This window comes from Malus domestica, chromosome 16 (genome assembly GCF_042453785.1).
Source record: "Malus domestica chromosome 16, GDT2T_hap1".
Lineage (NCBI taxonomy): Eukaryota > Viridiplantae > Streptophyta > Magnoliopsida > Rosales > Rosaceae > Malus > Malus domestica.
In genome coordinates, this window is record NC_091676.1 from 1,381,207 (window position 1) to 1,402,273 (window position 21,067).

General features: G+C 39.0%; 4 protein-coding genes across 5 annotated transcripts; 3 read left to right on the top strand and 1 right to left on the bottom strand.

Annotated features, from left to right (window-relative positions):
- Positions 1-1,583: 1,583 nt before the first annotated feature.
- LOC103411903 (plasmodesmata-located protein 6-like) lies at positions 1,584-4,168 on the top strand. Its single transcript, XM_008383514.4, has 3 exons — positions 1,584-2,498; positions 3,484-3,615; positions 3,860-4,168. Exons 1-3 carry the CDS (start codon positions 1,775-1,777, stop codon positions 3,868-3,870), a joined length of 867 nt encoding a protein of 288 aa, XP_008381736.3. The 5' UTR covers positions 1,584-1,774; the 3' UTR covers positions 3,871-4,168.
- A 2,464-nt stretch (positions 4,169-6,632) lies between these two features.
- Positions 6,633-12,467, bottom strand: LOC139192800 (uncharacterized). 2 transcript variants are annotated; one of them, XR_011577184.1, is made up of 5 exons: positions 12,449-12,467; positions 9,666-9,714; positions 8,933-9,444; positions 8,613-8,838; positions 8,429-8,516 (listed from the first exon to the last, which is right to left on the bottom strand). XR_011577184.1 is itself a non-coding variant. In XM_070815527.1 (4 exons), the coding sequence occupies exons 3-4, from the start codon at positions 7,856-7,858 to the stop codon at positions 6,868-6,870; spliced, it is 894 nt and encodes a 297-aa protein (XP_070671628.1). In that variant the 5' UTR covers positions 7,859-7,860; positions 9,666-9,714; positions 12,449-12,466; the 3' UTR covers positions 6,633-6,867. The 2 variants fall into 2 exon arrangements, 1 of the variants encoding a protein (XP_070671628.1); XM_070815527.1 differs by lacking the exons at positions 8,429-8,516; positions 8,613-8,838; positions 8,933-9,444 and adding exons at positions 6,633-7,404; positions 7,502-7,860 and having other exon boundaries at positions 12,449-12,466.
- A 516-nt stretch (positions 12,468-12,983) lies between these two features.
- Positions 12,984-13,777, top strand: LOC114822347 (uncharacterized). Its single transcript, XM_029096685.2, has one exon. It carries the CDS (start codon positions 13,112-13,114, stop codon positions 13,502-13,504), a length of 393 nt encoding a protein of 130 aa, XP_028952518.1. The 5' UTR covers positions 12,984-13,111; the 3' UTR covers positions 13,505-13,777.
- A 1,417-nt stretch (positions 13,778-15,194) lies between these two features.
- On the top strand, positions 15,195-18,919 carry LOC114822346 (plant UBX domain-containing protein 2-like). Its single transcript, XM_029096684.2, has 3 exons — positions 15,195-16,760; positions 17,713-17,991; positions 18,484-18,919. Exons 1-3 carry the CDS (start codon positions 15,828-15,830, stop codon positions 18,739-18,741), a joined length of 1,470 nt encoding a protein of 489 aa, XP_028952517.1. The 5' UTR covers positions 15,195-15,827; the 3' UTR covers positions 18,742-18,919.
- The last annotated feature ends 2,148 nt before the right edge of the window (positions 18,920-21,067 follow it).

The window sequence follows — 21,067 nt, forward strand, 5'->3', positions numbered from 1 at the left end:
AACAACCTCAACTATAATTGACTTTTAAACTCACTAATTTCAAGCCAACTAAGCTTTTAACTTTAATGGCCATAATGCAAAAGTAAAACCACATTCATCATAACCGTCAATTTTTTCTTCATATGGCCAATCTATATTCTAACGCATATAAATCAAAAGAAGATAAAAGAATAAACAAATGGATGAGTACATAAGACCATTTTCAATCATTGGGTTAAAACTTAAAATTTTCAATCCAGAAATAGTTTTTCTGATCCAACCCTTATGGGTTAAATTTTTAGCCCGAGATTACTAAATAATGTATTAAGGATAATTTTTTTTTCTTAAAGTAACTTAAAAAAAAATTATGTAAACCATCACAATTTAGTTTTATGAACATTTTAACCTAAAAATATTTAGATTTCTATAAATATTGAAAAATCACTAAACCGACATTATAAAACTCATGAAACACTATGAAAAAAATATGAAACACATGAAAGTATTTTTTTAATTACTTTAGCCGTTAGATTTAAATTTGGACTGTAATTTTTTTTTTACGGTTGGATTTGATCATATTAGATCTTAATCATTAGATTTAATGAATTTATAAATATAAAACTAAAATAAAATACACGTATATGGTGGGCCAGCCCATTAACCCAGAGGGACATCCTAACCTAAATTTCCCCATAAATGAGTTTTGTATTGAAACCCATATTTGTCCCAAGGGTTGAGCAAGTTTGAGTGAATTTATAACCTTAAATTTGAGTTTTACTCCAAAGGTTGGATCAGTAGGTCTAAAGAGAACAAATGTACGTAATTTGTTTATTTTTATATTTTTTTTTTCATTTAGTTATTAAGGAGAGGCAGTAGAGTTCGAAATAAAAATGTGTGTGAGGATATATATGAATTAACATCACCACGTAAAGTAAACGCTGGATTGTTACATGGGAAGAGATTACTCGTTAGTGAGTCACACTCACCCCACCCCGTAGCCTTTAGGCTTCAACCCAACACATTAAGTTTCTAACTCCCTCACGTAAATTCCCCACAAAGCAACCTGACCTACCTCTCTCTCTCTCTCTCTCTCTCTCCACACACACACATACACTAAGGGCGTGTTTACGTATTCGTAATCGGAATGAGAATGTGGAATTGAATTCCGATTACGGAGTACTCCGGTGTTTACTAAACATGGAGGAATAAAAAAAGCAATGGGGCCCATACAAATTTTGGAATTCAATTCCTTGTATTGGTGGATTCTCTAGATATAGGTGGTAATCCAATTCCTGATTATTTGGGTAATCGGAATGACACTTTTGTTCCCTTTATGCCCTCACTTATTGTTTGTATTTCCAAGACTATCCTTTATAAACCCATTAAAGTATATAAAATATTTGATTTGGGACAAAGACATTTTAGTAATCATACTGGTTATATTCCAATTCTTCTGAATTAGTAAACAACTTAATGAAATTCTATTCCGATTCTAGAACATTTAAGTAAACAGTTTCAACAAGAATCCGATTCTTACTTCACCTCATTCCAACTCCTCTTTAATTCAATTCCTCATATTTTCATTACCGATACGTAAACACGCCATAAAAGAGTGCTGCAGTCTATATGCCTTTCCAAATATTCATAGTTCATTTGTTACCTGAAAGCACTCCATTAACAACCTCTTGAATCTTCACACTTCACAATTCAAAAGCCTTACTTCTTCCAACTTCTCTCTCTCTCTCTCTCTCTCTCTCTTCTAACTTGCTACAGCCACCACCTCACAAATCAAAATATGATGTCTTCTGTATTTGTTTTCCTCCTCACTATTTCCTTCCTTACAACCCTGTCATCCTCCGCAACCACTTCCTTCGTCTTCGGCGGCTGTTCCCAGCAAAAATACCTCCCGGGTTCGCCCTACGAGTCGAAAGTAAACTCGCTCCTCACCTCCCTGGTCAACTCAGCCATGTTCTCTACCTACAACAACTTCACCTTCCCCGGTAGCAGCTCCGCCGGCTCCCAGGACACCCTATATGGCCTCTTCCAATGCCGTGGCGACCTCAGCAACATTGACTGCTCCCAGTGCGTCGCTCGCTCGGTGAGTCAACTCGGAACCCTCTGCCTCGACTCCTGCGGTGGCGCGTTGCAGCTCGAGGGCTGCTTTGTGAAGTACGACAACGCAACGTTCTTAGGGGTGGAGGACAAGACCGTGGTTGTTAAGAAATGTGGACCGTCGACTGGGTTTGACTCGGATTCGTTGACCAAGCGGGATGCCGTGCTGGCGTATCTTGGGACCAGCGATGGGACTTACAGGCCGTACAGAGTCAGCGGCTCCGGGAGTGTTCAGGGCGTGGCGCAGTGTATCGGGGATTTGAGTACGAGCGAGTGCCAGGATTGTCTGTCGGAAGCCGTCGGACAGCTCAGGTCCGGGTGCGGGACCAGCGCGTGGGGCGACATGTTCTTGGCTAAGTGCTACGTCCGCTACTCGGAAGGTGGATATCACCCGAACGGCGGTCATGGTAAGATGTTTCGCCACCCCGGATGGTGGTTTCTACTTTCTGGTTTTTGGTTATTTACCCTCTGGTTAAAATGAAGAATTTGAGTTTACCAATAACCCCATGTAATTACGGGTGAAACACTGAAATATGCGTCCCAAATGGTTGTTTTGGTAAATTCACTTTTCTTCTGATTATTCTCTCCTTTTTACCTTTTTGTGTAGTAGTGTATTTAATTAGTGATTAGGTTTGTTTGATGTACTAATTAATTATGCTTGTGTTGTGTGTGCGTGTTGCTAAGGGAGTGTTTGGTGGTGATTAGGAATATTCAAGTACTTTGATTTTCAGAGTGGTTGTTAACTTGTTACATTCAGTTTGATATATGATAGATTTGCTGTTTATGAGACCAATTTTGATGAATGTTAAGTTAAACTGGAAAATTGTTATTGACGTTTCAAAATAGTCGTTATGCACTCCTTTTCTAACAAAGATGAGTCCATAATAATTCTTTAGTGTTAATAGCAGCTCTCGTTGGCTGAACCTCGTAAAATAAAAAAATAAAAAAGAAATGCAAAGATGCCCCAAGACTGTTAATTGTAAATAATAAGACTTTCTTGTGTAACAAAAAGCTCATAGTTCCTTTTTTAATTTACATGCCAATGGGATAAATGCGACCCACTTTGAATTTCTGTCTCGCCAGAAATTTGAGATAAAAATTTCAACAGTATGGCAGTAGTGATATCTAAATTTACTAGAATTCCTTCACTAATACTGCAAATTAAAGAAATATTTGCTCCTCCTGCCAGAAGTAATCAAGGCTGCCTAATCTGATTAGACTTTGGTTAATTAAAAGACAACTCAGTTAATGAAATAAAGCATACACACACAATCCGATCAAGCTTAATTCTTCTCATTATTACTTTATTATGTTTGCTGTACGTGCATAAAGCTAAAGTGTTTATAAAGTGTTTGATGTTCTTTTTTCCTCTTTCTTTTTGTTCTGCTTTAGATGATCATGATGACGACGACGACGATGAGCTTGAGAAGACACTTGCAATACTCATTGGAATTATAGCAGCAGTTGCACTACTCGTCGTATTTCTTTCCTACTTCCGAAAAAAAATTTATGGCGATGAAAAAGGTACAAACCAGATCTCTCTCTTGTTCTAATCCTTCTTCCTAAGTCCGAATACATGAGACATACTTATATGCACTCTAATGTTCTGAACCAAGAATACAATGTCACGTGTTTTAACTTTGCATGTGGCATCGTATACTAAGTTTGGAACATCATTGTGATGTCCGGAGAAATGTATGTAAATTCTTTCCCCGATAATACTATACAAGATCGTAATCTTAATTAAACTCTTTTACAAACTATGCAGGTGGTAAATAAAAAAAATGCAGATTGTGGATAGTTCTGGATGAAAGAGCAAGTGTTCCTAGATAAGCCTGGTATTTACTTGGCTTTCGGTGTCTCCTTTTTATTTTTTGCGTCAAAATTCTATCTCTCCCTCCATTGCTCTCTCTCTCTCTCTCTCTCTCTTTGATGTAGTAGTTTCTGGCATATTTCCTTTTGCAAAAGAAGAGCAGTGAGGGTAGATAGAAAGACAGATGTAAAAAGGGCAACCTTGAAACAAGTGAAATGCGAACTTTGATCAATAAGATAAAAGAGAAGCACAAAGATTCCTTTACTCTTAATCCCACTTAACCACTCTTATCAATATTAATTAGCTAGATTGTTTACTAATTATGTGTTTAACTAGCATAAACTTCTGGTAAAGGTCTTGTTTGTGATGCTTTTGCTTTTGTTGGGTGTTATGGGACTTTTGGTGCTTTTTAGATTTTATACAGAGGGCAACTTTTGATATTGCAACCAAAAGTTTAAAGATTTCATGCCAAGTTCAAATTTTATTTATTCTGCAATTCCAATCTTCAATCTCATATAAGCAAAGTAGCTTTCTGCAATCTACCAACTCATATTTGACTACGCATTCTCTGCCTAACATTCAAGAACAAAGTACTCGGCAAGAAAATGACGATTTTTTTTAGTGTGCGGTGAGATCGTCACCTGATGTTACTAATCCACATATTATAGCATGAGTACAAAGAAACTTTGACCTAAGTGTGTAATATTAATAATATAGACACGTGTTATAATATGAGTGGATTGGTGATACTAACGAAATGACAGTCACGCTGAAAAACTTATTTAAAAGAAGATGGTAGTGTATATAAGCATTGTTTAATGATGGCCCTAAGCAACAATGATTAAGGCAAAGTTCTCCGATATAAAATGCACCAGCTAATATTTTAAAAGGACAATTAGGTTTGGATTCAATTGGCTAATAATTAAGAAATAAGAGTAGGACTGGGATGCTTCTAAAGCAGAATCTTCTCCCCTCCTCTCTCTCTTGCATAATTTGCTTCCTTTTGGTGTTGCATTTTAGCCCCTATAGGGTTTAGGAAATTTCATTTCTGTCCTTTCTAATTGAACATAATTTTATGAATTTTGCTGGAATTTCCTCCCTCAGGTACTGTCTACCTCCTCACTAAGCGCGCTCTTCTTGTCATTTCAACTTTATCTTCATATTGAATTTGGCCTGAAGTCTTTCTTTAACTTGATCAAATAATGGTATTTATATATATATATATATATATATATATGAATATATGTGTGTGTATGTACGTGTGTGTATGTACAATATAATATGTGTCTGCAAGAAATCCTGAATGATGAAAGCATATTCTGCATAAAATCAGAAACTATGTCCTCAACAAACAAAGGGGACATAGACAAAGCAGTCAACGAAGGTCACAAGAGTTGTGATAAATTAAGGTGGCAGGTTAGAATATTTTGATTGATAAGATTAAGCGGTGTATTAGATTTAATTAATGAAAAAAAGTAAACTAACAGTGAGAGCATTTGTCCTATAGTTAAAATTTTCATTGTACAGAAAATACGACTTAATAAATTGTGTTCTCGACACATTGATAAATTTCACCTAGGAGTTTAAAGTTAAATCACTAGCTACGATTGGTAGGTTTAGACTAATATGTACAAAATTTTCTTTTTCTTTTTTGTTGTGGGGGCTTGTTCAAAGTGATGCGTCATGGACGGGACAAAAGGGTACTACGCAACTGCTCATTGTGCATGTTCATGTTCAAGATATGAAAATGACAAAGAAGCTGCCGGACCCCCCCCCCCATCTTAAAGCACTGATGTTCAATTTAAAACCATATGCTTCAGTGTATGACGTGCATTGATGAATAGAGTATTGACCGTAGAGTTAAAGTTCACTATTAACAATTCTCGATACGTATACTGATGCATACTAAAAAAATGCGTCGTATAGAGATACTACACAATAACATGCTAGACTTTTGTCATTCACTGCGGAAAACTCTAAACACAAGACCGTACGTGTAGGATCTTTTGTACTTAACAAGCGGAGCAGTGGACAATTCTTATTCGGAGACACGTGAGATCAAGTGAGGATTTTGGATAAATAGTATGTTATGAAATACTCCACAATAACATGCTCGACTTTTGTCATTCAATGCGGAAAACTCTTTAACATAAGACCGTAGGTGTAGGATCTTTTGTACTCAACAAGCGGAGCATTGGGCAGTTCTTATTCGGAGACACGTGAGATCAAGTGAGGATTTTGGACTAATAGTATGTTATGAAATGTGAGCGTCCAACTCAAAACTAATTAACAGATAAATAACCCAACTAAAAACTAATTGAAAATGACTCGTAAGTAAAAACTGAAAGCCCAAAACAATAAGGGTGCGTTTGTTGCGCCGGACTGTCTCGGACTGGACTAGCTGCCGGGACTAAGCTGGACTGGCTTAGACTGGACTAAGCTGGACTAACTTAGTGAAGCGTTTGGTGCAGTCTCGGACTAAGAAGCAGGATAAGAAAAACAGTACTGTTCACCAGATTTGTGTTTGCTTAGACTAGGACTACAAATCTTTGTCATTGTGTAATAGAGTAATGCTACAAATCTCATGATATGGGTTAATTGGAGCATATTTTTGCCATGTATATTATGAATCTTAAAAAAAATTGACAATTGTTTTGTTTCTATTACCTGCTAATAGAATTGGGTTTAATTTGCAAATGTAGCTTGATTTAAACTCTATCACCCAACAGAAGAAAAATAATAGTGGCCAATACATGCAACTTCAACAAATACAAGTACATAAGATCTCCATAATTTAGAAAATCCTAGTTAACATTAGTTAACATTAGCCAAAATAGATCTCCATAATTTACAAAATGGCTAGTTAACATAAGCCAAAATACTAGTGCAAAGCTAAGTTATAAGTCATAACATAAGACTGTATGATTAATAAAATACATCCATGTTAACATTAGCCAAAATCCTCATCCGCTTGCGTTGTCTCTTAAAAGTCTTTGGACGAACACTTTCTTGAGTTCCGGTTTGATTGCCCTGAACACTCCCACATTTTTTGGTTTATCCAAAATAAGAGACAATGCATCAATTTGATCCATAGGAGAGAGACCCATTGCTTCAAGTTCATTAGCTATGTCAGTATGATCTGCAGTACCTTGAACTAAAGCTTCAGTTACCATTTGCATCCTCTTCCCACTTTCAACATAAAAATCTTTCAGTCCACTGATAATTGCCTCGGTTCCATCACTTGAACTTCCCACAGCTCTTTTCCTCTTTCTTTGGCTATTTTCAGATGGGGTGCTTTGTTGGCTTTGTTGGTTCATTGAAGAAACAAAATTATCACCTCCAATATCACTTTCACCAACATGATCATGACTTTGTTCCTCCACCATTTGAGCAGGGGTTTCGGCTACATTACCCGTAGCCCGATCTTTTCCAAATATATATGCAAATCTATCAAACAGTGGAAAAGGTTTGCTTCTCCATCCATCGGCTTCTTTATTTCTCTAAGATTATATCAACATAGCAAAACTAAAATTTAGCATGCGTAACAAATATAGGAGCAAGAATATAACTAATGCATAAATAAAATAGGATATGAACCTGCACATAAGTTTGCCATGCGTCATCACTGTCAACTTCAACGCACTTTTTGACATCATTCCATGCAAATCCACTTGTGTTTATCATGTCAACGACCATACTATATGTTTTTTTCCATTTCTTCAACTTGGACTCAATATGTGGATTTGCCTTTATATTTGAATGAGGACATAAAACATTGACAGCTTTTGCTATTTCAACCAAAGTACCTTGTTTGAAAGCACCGGTGTCACACCGTTGCTTCCGAGCAACAAAATCCTCAAGAACTCCTAGTAATACTTCTTCCTCAAATGCTTCCCATTTACGCCTTCTTCCTTTTGGCTCTTGAGTAGCATTCAAAATATTTTCGTTATCCATACCTAAACAAAAAATATTTTAATGAAGGAAAATACCATACAAATAATCAATTTGCATAATATCCAATCAACTTGCATAATATCCAATCAACTTGCATAATATCCAATTAATTTGCATACCATCCAATCATTGTGCTAATATCTAACAAATGCATGATAAAAAGGAATACTAAAATAAAATGTTATCATTAAAACATATAGCTAGTTCGGTTGCTGGTTCCTAATTGCTCTCCACTCATTATACATTTCCTCAGCCATATCATTCCTCATTGCAGTCCACTGGTCCGATGATTGAACACTACCAACATATTCACCTTCTTCTGTATTTTGTCCATCTTCTATTATTGGCAAATTCTCCATTGGATCTACTAACATCTCTTGCCTAATAAGATTGTGTAGTAGGCAACAAGCGGTAATTATTCGACCTTGTGTCCTTATCGGATAGAAAGATGGACTCCTTAGTATCGACCACCTTCCTTTTAGCAAGCCAAAACAGCGTTCAATTACATTCCTTGCCTTAGAATGCTTCATGTTAAAATATTCTTCCTTATTAGAAGGTGTTCGTCCCTCCCATTCAGATACATGATAAGGTATTCCTCTATAGGGTGCAAGGAATCCTTCACCATTTGTATAACCACTATCTACAAGGTAATAACAACCTAATGAAGAAAAAAAAACAGACCTTATTAGTGTTTTGTAGTTGACAAACAGAACTAAACCTAACTTAGAAAGTTGAGACTAAGTAATAATCTTACCCGCTGGTACCTTAAAACCATTAGGCCTACTAATTGCATCATGTAGCACTCTAGAGTCTGATGCGGAACCCTCCCACCCCGGAAACACATATATGAACTGCATATCTCCTGAACACACACCTAACACATTAGTTGCGACTCGACCCTTTCTTGTTCGGTATCTTGGTTTGTCAATTTCAGGTACATGCACATCAATGTGTGTTCCATCCAATGCTCCCAAGCAATTCTTAAAAATAAAAAATAAAAAACTTTTTGTTAATTTATACAAAGGCAATGAAGAGTTAAAGCTTAAGGAAAATGAAAAATATTTCTCATCATACCTTAAAACATCGCCACCTAGCATCTGTAGAATCAATAGGCACAGGCTGTGGGACTTTTAGTAGGAAACCTTGTAATCGCAAAATTCCTTGCAATACGCTATTGAAATACCTACTTATAGTCTCTCCCGACCTATAAAATCTACCGCCAACACTACGATTCTTAGTATGATGTGCTAATATTTGTAAAGTCATACACACCTGTTCCTCTACAGACACCAAACCATCAGTTTTTACCCTCCCATCTTGACGAAGTAAGTCGCATAATATGCCAAAAGTCCTTCTATCCATTCTCAATTCGTTAACACATTCAGTATCAGTATTCCCTATTATACCATTCAGATAACACAAACTAATCTCTCGTCTAATAAGTGAACGGTTAGTCAATGTGGGTCGTTCAACATGTCTCTGTTTGCCACGTAGCATCATCACCACAAGAATCGTACAAATACAAATTGTTTCCAAATAAGACATCTCTAACAATAAGATCAATAAAAGCTTCCTTCGATCCATATCTATCCAAACAAAAAAAAAACAAAAAACAAATTAACTAAATCATTAACCCGAGGCAACAAATATACATATGGCGTTGAAAAAAAAAAGTTTTCATTAACCCGAGGCATCATATTCAAAATGTTCTACTCTTATACATCTATAAACATGTGTCTAAGAACACTAGTATGAGGATTGCTATCATTGCTAGGCATTGCATGTGAAAAGGGAAATTAAAGGACACCTGTAATGCAGTAGCCTTAGCCTTAGCCTTCCGTTTATGCTCCTCTTCTCTGCAACCAACAACCACAACAAATTGCAATTCAGCATCAACCCCACACAATACAAAACATTCACATTGTATACACAGTACATACATACACACTGCAAACACAGTACATACATACACTGCATACATACACACTGCAAACACAGTACATACATACACACACTACATACACTGCATACACTACACACACACTACATACACTACACACATACACTGCATACACTACACACACACCCTGCAAGTACACACACAGTGCATACATACATACACACACTGCATACACCCTGCATACACCCTGCATACATACACACTGCATACACAGTACACAAACACACACACACACTACATACACTACACTTACACACACACTGCATACACTACACACACACCCTGCATACACACTGCACACACACACACTCACACTCACACACTGCACACACACACACACACTGCATACATACTGCATACACACACACACTGCATATATACACACACACTGCATACATACACACACACTCACACTTACACACACTGCATACATACTGCATACATACACATACACTGCATACATACTACATACATACACACACACACACTGCATACATACACACACACTCACACTTACACACACACTGCACACACACACACTCACACTCACACACTGCATATATACACACACACACACACTGCGCACACGCACACACACTGCACACACTGCATAGACACACACATACTGCACACACTGCATAGACACACACACACTGCATACACACTCACACACACTGCACACACACACACAAACTGCATACACACTCACACACACACTGCACACACACACACACACTGCATACACACACACACACACTGCATACACACACACACACACACTCACACTCACACACTGAACACAGTCACACACACACACACACTGGACACACACATACACACACTGCATATATACACACACACACAAACTGCACACACACACTGCATACACACACAAATTGCACACACACACAAACTGCACACACACACACTGCATACACACACAAACTGCACACACACACAAACTGCACACACACACACACTACATACACACACACACACTGCACACACACTCACACTCACACACACTCACACTCACACACTGAACACTCACACACTGAACACAGTGACACACACACACACACGAGGACAGAGTGCAACAAACTCTTACCCTCACACACACACTCTGTTTTTATACTCACACACACACACTGCATACATACTTGCATACACACACACTGCACACACACACACACACTGCACACACACACACACGCACACACACACACACACTGCATACATACTGCATACATACACACACACACACACACACTGCACACACTGCATAGACACACACACACTGCACACACTGCATACACACTCACACACACACTGCACACACACACACAAACTGCATACACACTCACACACACACTGCACACACACACACACACACACTGCATACACACACACACTGCACACACACTCACACTCACACACACTCACACTCACACTTACACTCACACTCACACACAAACACACACACACACTGCACACTTACACTCACACTCACACTCACACTCACACTCACACTTACACACACACTGCATACATACTGCATACATACACACACACACTGCATACATACTACATACATACACACACACACACAAACTGCACACACACACTGCATACACACTGAACACAGTCACACACACACACACACTGGACACACACATACACACACACACAAACTGCACACACACACTGCATACACACACAAATTGCACACACACACAAACTGCACACACACACACTGCATACACACACAAACTGCACACACACACAAACTGCACACACACACACACTACATACACACACACACTGCACACACACTCACACTCACACACACTCACACTCACACACTGCATACACACTCACACACACACTGCACACACACACACACAAACTGCATACACACTCACACACACACTGCACACACACACACACACTGCATACACACACACACTGCACACACACTCACACTCACACACACTCACACTCACACTTACACTCACACTCACACACAAACACACACACACACACAAACACTTACACTCACACTCACACTCACACTCACACTCACACACACATTTTACACACACAACTCACACACACATTTTACACACACAACTCACACACATACACACAAAAACAGATTACACACACACACACGGACATATTGCACACACATTTTACACACACAACTCACACACACACACTGCAAATAACACAGGTTACACACACACACACGGATAGATTACACACACATTTTACACACACAACTCACACACACACATATATTACACAGGTTACACAGATTACATACACACACACACACACACAAACACACTCACACACACACAAACACACAGACAAATTTTTTTTCAGTACACACAAACACACACACAGAGAGCACACACCTGAGACTAATCTCAATTTCATCTTATGAAAACCCCAAATTCTAATCTCAATTTCACCTAAATAACAAAACCCTAATTTGTTCAATTGCAAATCCACTTGTATATTATGAATTTCTCAAACCCAAAACAATAAAATCAAATAAACCTCAGTTAATATCACAAACAAATCCACACAAATCGACGAAAAAAAATCCAAGATTCGAAGCTTACCGACTAGAGGCAGATGACAACGACCAGATGCAAGGACGACGATGAGCGTGAGGACGATGTGGGAGCACGGCAAGGACGACGACGAGGGCAGACGCAGAGATGAGGACGATGTGGGATGTGAGATGTGGGAAGACGCGGTTTCTCTGGCTTACGAGTCCGCCCGAATTTGGGATCCCTCGTGAAGAACGGCTAAGCCCCCCCTTAGTCCTAGCGAATCCCACCTAAGCTCATTAAAGCTAATCCCGGTACCCACCAAACACTGGACTATAGTCTAGTCCAGTCCAGTCCCAGCGAATCCTGTCAAACAAACGTGCCCTAAGTTTCCAACTCACCAAAAATTAGGGTTGGACCTTGCTGACCACAGAAGACATAGATTGGGCCGAATTAACCATATAAAGTTGGATTGGGGTTAAAACGACTCAAAAGTAAAAAAACCAAAAACTAGGGGCGTAATTGCAAATCACTTCCACCTGTCCAAGCAACGAGCCGCCACGCGTCGAATTTTCCCAAAACTTTACTAACTCACCCGGTCCTCCAACAATTTCATCGGGCCAGTTTAAGGCGCTGAGAGAAATCGAGAGAGGTCGTTCCTCACGAAGCAAAGCATATTTCTGAAATTTCCCAAAAAACCAGAACCGGAAAAGCGAGCAGCACAGAGATCCGATGGCGTTGGAGTGGGTTGTCCTCGGGTACGCCGCTGCCGCGGAGGCGATCATGGTGCTCCTCCTCACGATCCCCGGCCTCGACGGCCTCCGCAAGGGCCTCGTCACTGTCACCCGCAACCTCCTCAAACCGTTTCTCTCAGTGGTGCCGTTCTGCCTCTTCTTGCTCATGGACATCTACTGGAAGTACGAGACTCGCCCGAGCTGCGAAGGCGACTCCTGCACTCCCTCGGAGTACCTCCGCCACCAGAAGTCGATCATGAAGAGCCAGCGCAACGCGCTCTTGATCGCCGCCGCCTTGATCTTCTACTGGCTCCTCTACACCGTCACCCACCTCGTTGTCCGCATCGAGCAGTTGAACCAGCGCGTCGAGCGCTTGAAGAATCGCGACTGAATCCACTCGGTTTGCATTTCGATTTCCAGTCTTTTAGCTTTATTTTGTGTTTCGATGGAGAGATTGGGTTAATTGCACTTCGTTTATATCCGATTTTGGAACTTAGTTTATATCGGATTTTTGAATTTCTGTGTTATGTGATGTTATAGTGTTGTGGCATTAGCCATTAGGGTTTTGATTTTAATCTGGCACTTGGAAATTACTAATCTGTCTCTGAATTTCTGGGAATGTTGTTAGTATAATTATGTATTATCAATATTTTTTGAGTCTTCATCTCTATATATTTTATAATTTTGTTTGTTGGAGACTGAATTTAGATTACTTGGAGATAACTTGTGATTTGGGTATTTATTAGTTTAGATTAATATGCATTTGGGTTTGTGAGGTTTAATGAGTGATTATGGCTGATAAATGCCCCATTTAGGCGTTGATCGTAACAGATGGACTGGCATTTTCTGGTCAATTGTTGATGTAGATGGACTAGAGAATCGAGATTAAGGTGCCATAGACTAATGATAAGCACGATCCGTTTAGCCTTTTACAACTTAATCCAGTAGGCTCGTGTAATGACTTACTATGCCTTTGAATTATCAGGGGGTGGCTGTGTTGCTCGCGCTTTGTGTTTCTTCCTTTAGTTCTTAGCCTCAACTTAGTTTCCGTTCACTCGTTAAGCTTGTGCTGAGCTGACGGAAGGAAGACATAGTATGTTCTATTAGAATTGTAGAAGGCATAGCGGCATGGATCTAGAAGGCAGCCTCAAAACCAGAACTTGGCCACCTGCTAAGCAAAGAGGCCAAGCGTCTAATCTAGCTGGCTGCTTAAGGAAAATAGGGTTGTTTGTGTTGATCATACATTGCCGTTGTCTGCAATGAAGTGTCCTAGTAAACCTAGCTTAGAGGTAAGCTCCCTGAACTGGGTCATCCCCGCATTCATGATGTTTCAGTTACGACCCTCTCCATTTGTAGGGAGCCGACCGCTGCTTGTTTGAAAAGTGGAAAGCCATTTTCTTTCAGAAGGCATTGGAATTCGGTTGCCTTCTTACTCTGTAGGTCTCTGGATGGAGCTTGTTGGTTGGGGGATCTATTCTTAGAAAAACCAGGCACTGAGTTGGCCGTGGCTTCATGAGAAGTCTAGGCGATTGTGAAGTTGTGAACTTGCCCATCTCCACGACCCTAATCATCTTGACTGGTATGGCACTCCAGTTGCTATCGCTTCCCTTCCACGCCCCCAATTCTCGGAACACCAGGCATCGTGCAATTCCCTTTCCAGCCGAGGAAGATGTTCCTTTTTCCAATTTACAGCAGGGTGATCGTCATGCTTATCCGAACGATCACTAGTGCTAATCAGTAGGAAGATACATGGATAAACGTTGGCCGAAATAGTATGTTCCTTTGCCCTTTATTTGATTGTCAGAAGAACAAACGATGCACATAGGGCCGTCGTCGTCAATTTTGGTGATGTAGGGAAAGCAATTGTTTTGATTTGATTTGATTGTCAGAAGAAGAAACGATGCACGATTAGAAATGCATCCTCCCGGTTGTCCCAAGCCTCCCACTTCTCTTCGCGAGTGTCATGTTTTAAGTTCACATGATTAGAAAATTATACTTTATGTTTTAAGTTGGATTCGCCAAAAATGAACATAGTTATAAACGAATAATATGAGTTAGGTTTGGATTTCAAATTCTTTTACCAATCAGCTTTAACATGTTGGTAAGTGGCTTTTTACTACAGTAGTGAAAAAGTGTTGAGCTCTTACATAACAGCGTGGGGTTAAATTTCATCGATAACTAATCTAAGATCTAATCTAACAAAATCTATCGTTTAACCAAAAAAAAAAACACAAACAAACACGATCCTTTCTCGCTCAATTGACAAGTAAAAAGATCCTGGCACCACCATCTAAAAAGTAAAACTGAAATTGGGCTTAGTAGCCCTTTTACAAATTCACCAGCCAAAAATAGTCCTACTCTAAAAATGCAATCTCTGGTTGGTGTATTTGTAAAAAGTATTAAAATATTAAACTGACAGGAAAAGAAAAACAAAAACGCGCCTGTGAAGGTCGCAAGGCCGTTTGGCGGGGAAAATTATCCAACGAACACCGGGTAATCGAGGGAAAGTCAACCAGGAAAGGAGAAGCAACCAAGGCACTTGCTCTCTTAATCCAGTCCAGTGCAATCCAAATTCCTATCCGCCACGCTTTTCCCCATTCCCTTGACCCAGAATCCCCCTCTCTAACCCTAATTTCATCTCCCCATTCCGCTTCGTATCAATCTTTGATTTGATTCAGCTCCTCTTCTTCTTCTTCTTCTTTCAATACATCGACATGAAAGACAAGTTCAAGGGCTTCATGAAGAACACCTTCTCGTCTTCGTCCTCCGGTAAATTCAAGGGCCAAGGCCGAGTCTTGGGATCGTCTTCTTCCTCTGGCCCCGCCGATTCGGTCCTCATTCGCCCTAAGCAGACTCCCCATTCCAATCCCAAACCCGTCCCGAATTCGAATTCAAATTCAAATTCTTCGGTCGCCTCCCCAAATCCCAAGCCTTCGCCACAGAAAACGCAGATTATTCATCAGGAGAAAGCGCAAATTCCTGATCAGAGCCAGGCGGAGCCGTCGTTCAATTCGAAGCCTGATCGAAAAACAGAAACTGGGTTTGATCCGTTTGACGCTCTGATCACGCCGGGGAAGAGATCCCAGAACGGGTTTACGCTAAATGTCTTCGAATGTCCGATTTGCGGGCAATCGTTTAGGTCGGAAGACGAGGTCTCCGTACATGTAGATAGCTGTGCTAATACTTCGGTGGAGAACAAAAGTGTGGAGGGTGTTGGCGTTTCGCGGTCGCCGGATAACGGGTCTGAGTCGTCGAGGAGCGAATTGGAAGCTCGCATTGGTACATTTTCTTCAGGAAATCCGGCTGCCGGGTCAGTTGAGGTTGTTCTGAGGCTGTTGAGGAATATAGTTAAGGAACCGGAGAACGTGAAGTTTAGAAGGATTCGGATGAGTAATCCGAAGATAAGGGAGTCCCTTGGTGAGGTTGTGGGAGGCATTGAGTTGCTGGAGTTTGTGGGGTTTGAATTGAAAGAGGAGGATGGGGAGATGTGGGCGGTAATGGAGGTTCCAAGGGAAGAACAAATTAATTTGATGAAAAGGGGAATAGCATTACTGGAACCGCCGAAGGTACAAGAAGTAGATATTTCGGCATCCATTGCTTCATTGAAGGTGGATGAACCAGTTGAACCAAGGAAGGTTGACCGGCAGGTATGCTAACTCTTTATGCTGTTTACTGTATTAACCATCAGTCTATCCTTGGTTTCTTGTTCATTTTTGTTTCATCTTTTATGGCAGTGTCAGCATGCTAATAATCATTGATCATTTACTTTATGTCTTGGGAATATCCTTCCCAAAAGTTATAAATGTATGTTACGAGAGGATTATAGAATTTCAGCGTTGATTGGATTAGGAAATTGAAAAGATTGGAAAGCAATACTTAAAATCATAAGTGATCAACCTATGGCGGCTACTTCTAAATTTGTATAGGATTTATGAGTCAATTGATTGTCTTGAGACTGTTGCATTGATTTTCAACAACGCTTAGCTGCGCGTTCATTGGAATTGGTCAACTAGCCTGGTTTTGAAGTAGGCTGTTAGGCAGCATGTAAAGAAGTGACTTCTTATCGTAATAGCATATAGCTTGTCCAATTCCATTTAGTCAATCACCAGGTATGAAGATGGCTTTTGATGAAAGAAAAATCAAGGCACACTCTTGAATAAACCAAAAATTTCATCAGAAGACTCCAGTTAAATGATGATAAAAGCACTGCAGCCCAAAACTAAAGTTTAAATGATGATATTATACAGAAAAATTCCATTGCTAAGGTTCATCTTGATGTTTGTTGGAAATCAGAAAAAAAAAATGTTCTGGTCCAATGTCCTTGTTATTAAGTTTTCTAAATTTCTGGTAATCATTGAAATGATCAAACTGATTATAGATCAGTGCTCATATTACGTTTATTCTCTGTTTAATAACTTCAAATGATTCCGTTGTTTGGTATTGCCATTTTTTTTACTATTAAAGTTAAATACACCCTGTATTTGATATTGTGGGATTCCCTTCGCTTTGTGATTTGTAGTGCTTCCTGTTTCAGATTTATGTCATCCATTTTCTTTCAATTAACTATTTCTGGTTCACCGAACTTTTTTTCTTGTGCAGACGAGGGTCTTCTTTTCGGTCTCTGAAAGTGTGGCAGCAAGAATTGAGGTACCAGCATCTTTCTACAACCTCTCAGCTACGGAGCTGAAAAGAGAAGCTGAAATGAGAAAGAAGAAGATTGAAGATTCACAGATGTTGATCCCAAAGTCATTCAAGGAAAAGCAGGCAAAAGCTGCTAAAAGGAGATACAGAAAAACTGTTATCCGGATCCAGTTTCCCGATGGAGTGGTGCTCCAGGGTGTTTTTTCTCCTTTGGAGCCAACCAGCTCTTTGTACGAGGTTAGTCTTTTACCATCCTCCTAATCTCTTAATCAATCGTCATTCTAGAGTATAGCAAGTTTTATATAGTACAACAGGGTGAAATAAATATTCTGTAGGAGTGTGCATATACATATGTTGGAACAAGTTTCTGCTTCTTTTTCAGCTCTCATACTAATTTTCCAAGCAAACTTGTCAACAGCTATCGGAATCTGCATCCTCTCCAGCTTTTTGAGATTTCATGTATTGTCCTGCATAATATGTTTAGTTTTTTATGTTCGAATACAGATGTAGTCTGCGATGTCTAGAACAAGTTTGCTTGGAAAATTATTACGCAGCCAGCCCAAAATGAGGGAAATGAAAACAAATCCAACACGTGATACATATAGAGTATTCGTGTTTGAGTGTTCTGGCGGGCTGCAAATTGTTCCTTACTGGTGCATTTATTTCAAGTCAAGAGTTCAACAATTTTTTTTTAATTCTTTTTCTTATTGCTGGTTCTCGATGAACCAGTATGTGAGCTCAGCACTGAAAGAGCCTAGTTTGGAATTCGAGCTGTTAAATCCTGTAGCCCTCAAACGGCGGGTGATCCCTCATTTTCCAGCAGCAGGAAAGAAAGCAGCAACACTAGCTGATGAGGATCTGATGCCCTCGGCTCTTGTCAAGTTCAAACCCATCGAAACAGATTCGGTTGTCTTCACAGGGCTGTGTAATGACCTCCTTGAGATAAGTGAACCACTTACGAGCGGTTCAGCTGCTGCTCCTGTGTAAGGTTTGAGCCGTCAGTATCTTCTTGCATTTGCTTCTCCCGTTCACGTTGTAATTCTTCAGCCAAACTACATTTTGGATACCCATTTTTTCACCTTATATGCACATACGATGAAGCATGTATTTTTCTGTGATTTTGATTTACCAATGCAGAAATCTTAATGAATTTTCATCTTTGTAATTTTGATGCAGATATTGTTTTGCTGTTAATTACTTTTTAGTCACTGTTTTAGGCCCCGCTAGCGTTAATATTTTGCTTTGTTACAGCTTTAAAATTCAACTGATAAATACTTATGGGACTCAGAATTTAAAAATATACCGAAATCAAAATTTAATGATTAAAACACTCGAAATACTGAATATTATGTTTTGTACATGGAGTTCCTAATTCAAATTGAAATGTACAAAATCGATTTTATGAATGGTAAAATTCATAATAAGAAATCTTTTACTTGTACAGTGTTGGATAATTTAGTATCTACTTCACTATATTATATATATATATATATGTATGTATGTATGTATGTATCGTTCCTACATCGTGAGTCGTCGAACTTGAAATTTCTTTTAACCACGCAGATATTTAAGTATTAGCATGAATTTCAACATTGGAAAAATAATAAACCGTGTCAATAATTAATTTTAAGATAAAATCTTAACTTTTAAATCGATTTTTGCTAGAACAAGAGCGATGTGCAGAGTTTGGCGAGGCCTAAAGAAAGAAAAGAATGTTGCATTTACTACATGAGGAGCACCACATGCAAATCCAACTGTATGGGTGAACAAAAATTAATCGCACCCACCCTACGTACCTAACAAGTGCATACAAATTTTATAGATATACCTAACCTACCTCATTCCTCCCCCTAGGTAGGCTCTGTCACATTAAGAAAAATAAAAAAGCGTTTTAAAATAAAAAAGATGGGTTGCCCTATCCTTCTTAATTTTTGTTCTGGCAGTGGAGGGGGCGACGTCTTTGCACTAGGTGCAGCGTCTTATACTTATGTACCCTCCTCCTCTACTTGTTGTTTGTTGCTTTCTTTGAGCTTGCCTTCTATGGGCTTCTTTGTTCGTTTGCCTTCGGCCCTGGTGTTATTTCCAGTTCTTCAAAAAAAAAAAAATATTAGGAGTCTTCAATGTTGAATAAAACAAAAGGTTTGATATCGGTCATTTTACAAAACAAATTACAACTTATATTAAATGGTTTCACTTTTAACTGTATTGAGACATTTTGCATAAAATACTGAACTTATTGATTGCACGGATGATTAGTTTGAACAATACCGATACTATTAATACTAAACTGCGAAAACTTTTACATCCAATTCATATATGAGATTTTTTTCATTACAAACTATATGGGTTAAATGAGTTGTTTGTTGCATTAAAATTTAAAATATTGATTGCACTTAAAAGCAAAGAATGGTTTTTTTTTTTTTTTTTGGAAACTAAGAATGGTTAGATATTATATGTAATCTATCATGGATTTGGATCATCGTCGGATCCCCTCCCTAGGAATCATAGGGATCAACTCATGTGGACCGTTGATAAAAAATCGTACAACCACAGTTTTTTCATTTTTTATATTTTTCATGCAAAACGAGGCTGCTTTATTTTTTAAAATATAAAAAGTATTTAATCGGGACCATACGATTTTTTATCAACGGTCCACGTGTGTTTATCCCTAGAATCCCCAGGGAGGGGATCCGACGAGGATCCAAATCCCTCTATCATGTGCATATACGTTCAGATTACAGATCTAGAATATAGACCTCAAAAAATTATGGGAACAAAAAGGACAATAAAAGGGCCATGCTTTATATAAAAAGAAAAATAAATCAAAACAAAAAAAAAACGTTTTTCTTGTGCAACACATGGCTTCTTGTGGTGCAACTCACAAATTAAACGAGTGGGGGACACGTGTCGCCTCACAGTCATACTTGAGAATTGAGAGAGCCTCAAAATTTCCTAGGAGGAGAAATTGAAGGCATACTATGAATGACATGGTTGAATATTTTATTGGCACGTGAGGGAATGCTAGACGTTTGGTAATTTCTCCTCCGACCAGAATAAAAGATTCCATTGAAGCGGCTAATTCTATGCATATTGTCTGTATATATGGTGGCACAAATTGCATAGTATCAAAAATAGCTACTCTGGGTATTACCCATCTGTTAGGAGAATTTATAAACAAATATAGATCTTTGGTATCATCCTCTATACTAAGATATACCATAAGACCAATAAGTTGATTCGAGATCTCGCTATCAACCCCTTGTCCCTTAAAGACACGGTCGAGAAGTACCATGTATGGTTGCCCCCCGTCCTT

Coding starts and splice junctions, on each gene's coding strand:
- LOC103411903 (XM_008383514.4), top strand. CDS start 1,775: ATGATGTCTTCTGTATTTGTTTTCCTCCTCACTATTTCCTTCCTTACA. Junction 2,499..3,483: donor TCACCCGAACGGCGGTCATG/GTAAGATGTTTC, acceptor GTTCTGCTTTAG/ATGATCATGATGACGACGAC.
- LOC139192800 (XM_070815527.1), bottom strand. CDS start 7,858: ATGGATAACGAAAATATTTTGAATGCTACTCAAGAGCCAAAAGGAAGA. Junction 7,405..7,501: donor CATGGCAAACTTATGTGCAG/GTTCATATCCTA, acceptor ATATAATCTTAG/AGAAATAAAGAAGCCGATGG.
- LOC114822347 (XM_029096685.2), top strand. CDS start 13,112: ATGGCGTTGGAGTGGGTTGTCCTCGGGTACGCCGCTGCCGCGGAGGCG.
- LOC114822346 (XM_029096684.2), top strand. CDS start 15,828: ATGAAAGACAAGTTCAAGGGCTTCATGAAGAACACCTTCTCGTCTTCG. Junction 16,761..17,712: donor CAAGGAAGGTTGACCGGCAG/GTATGCTAACTC, acceptor TTTCTTGTGCAG/ACGAGGGTCTTCTTTTCGGT. Junction 17,992..18,483: donor CAACCAGCTCTTTGTACGAG/GTTAGTCTTTTA, acceptor TCGATGAACCAG/TATGTGAGCTCAGCACTGAA.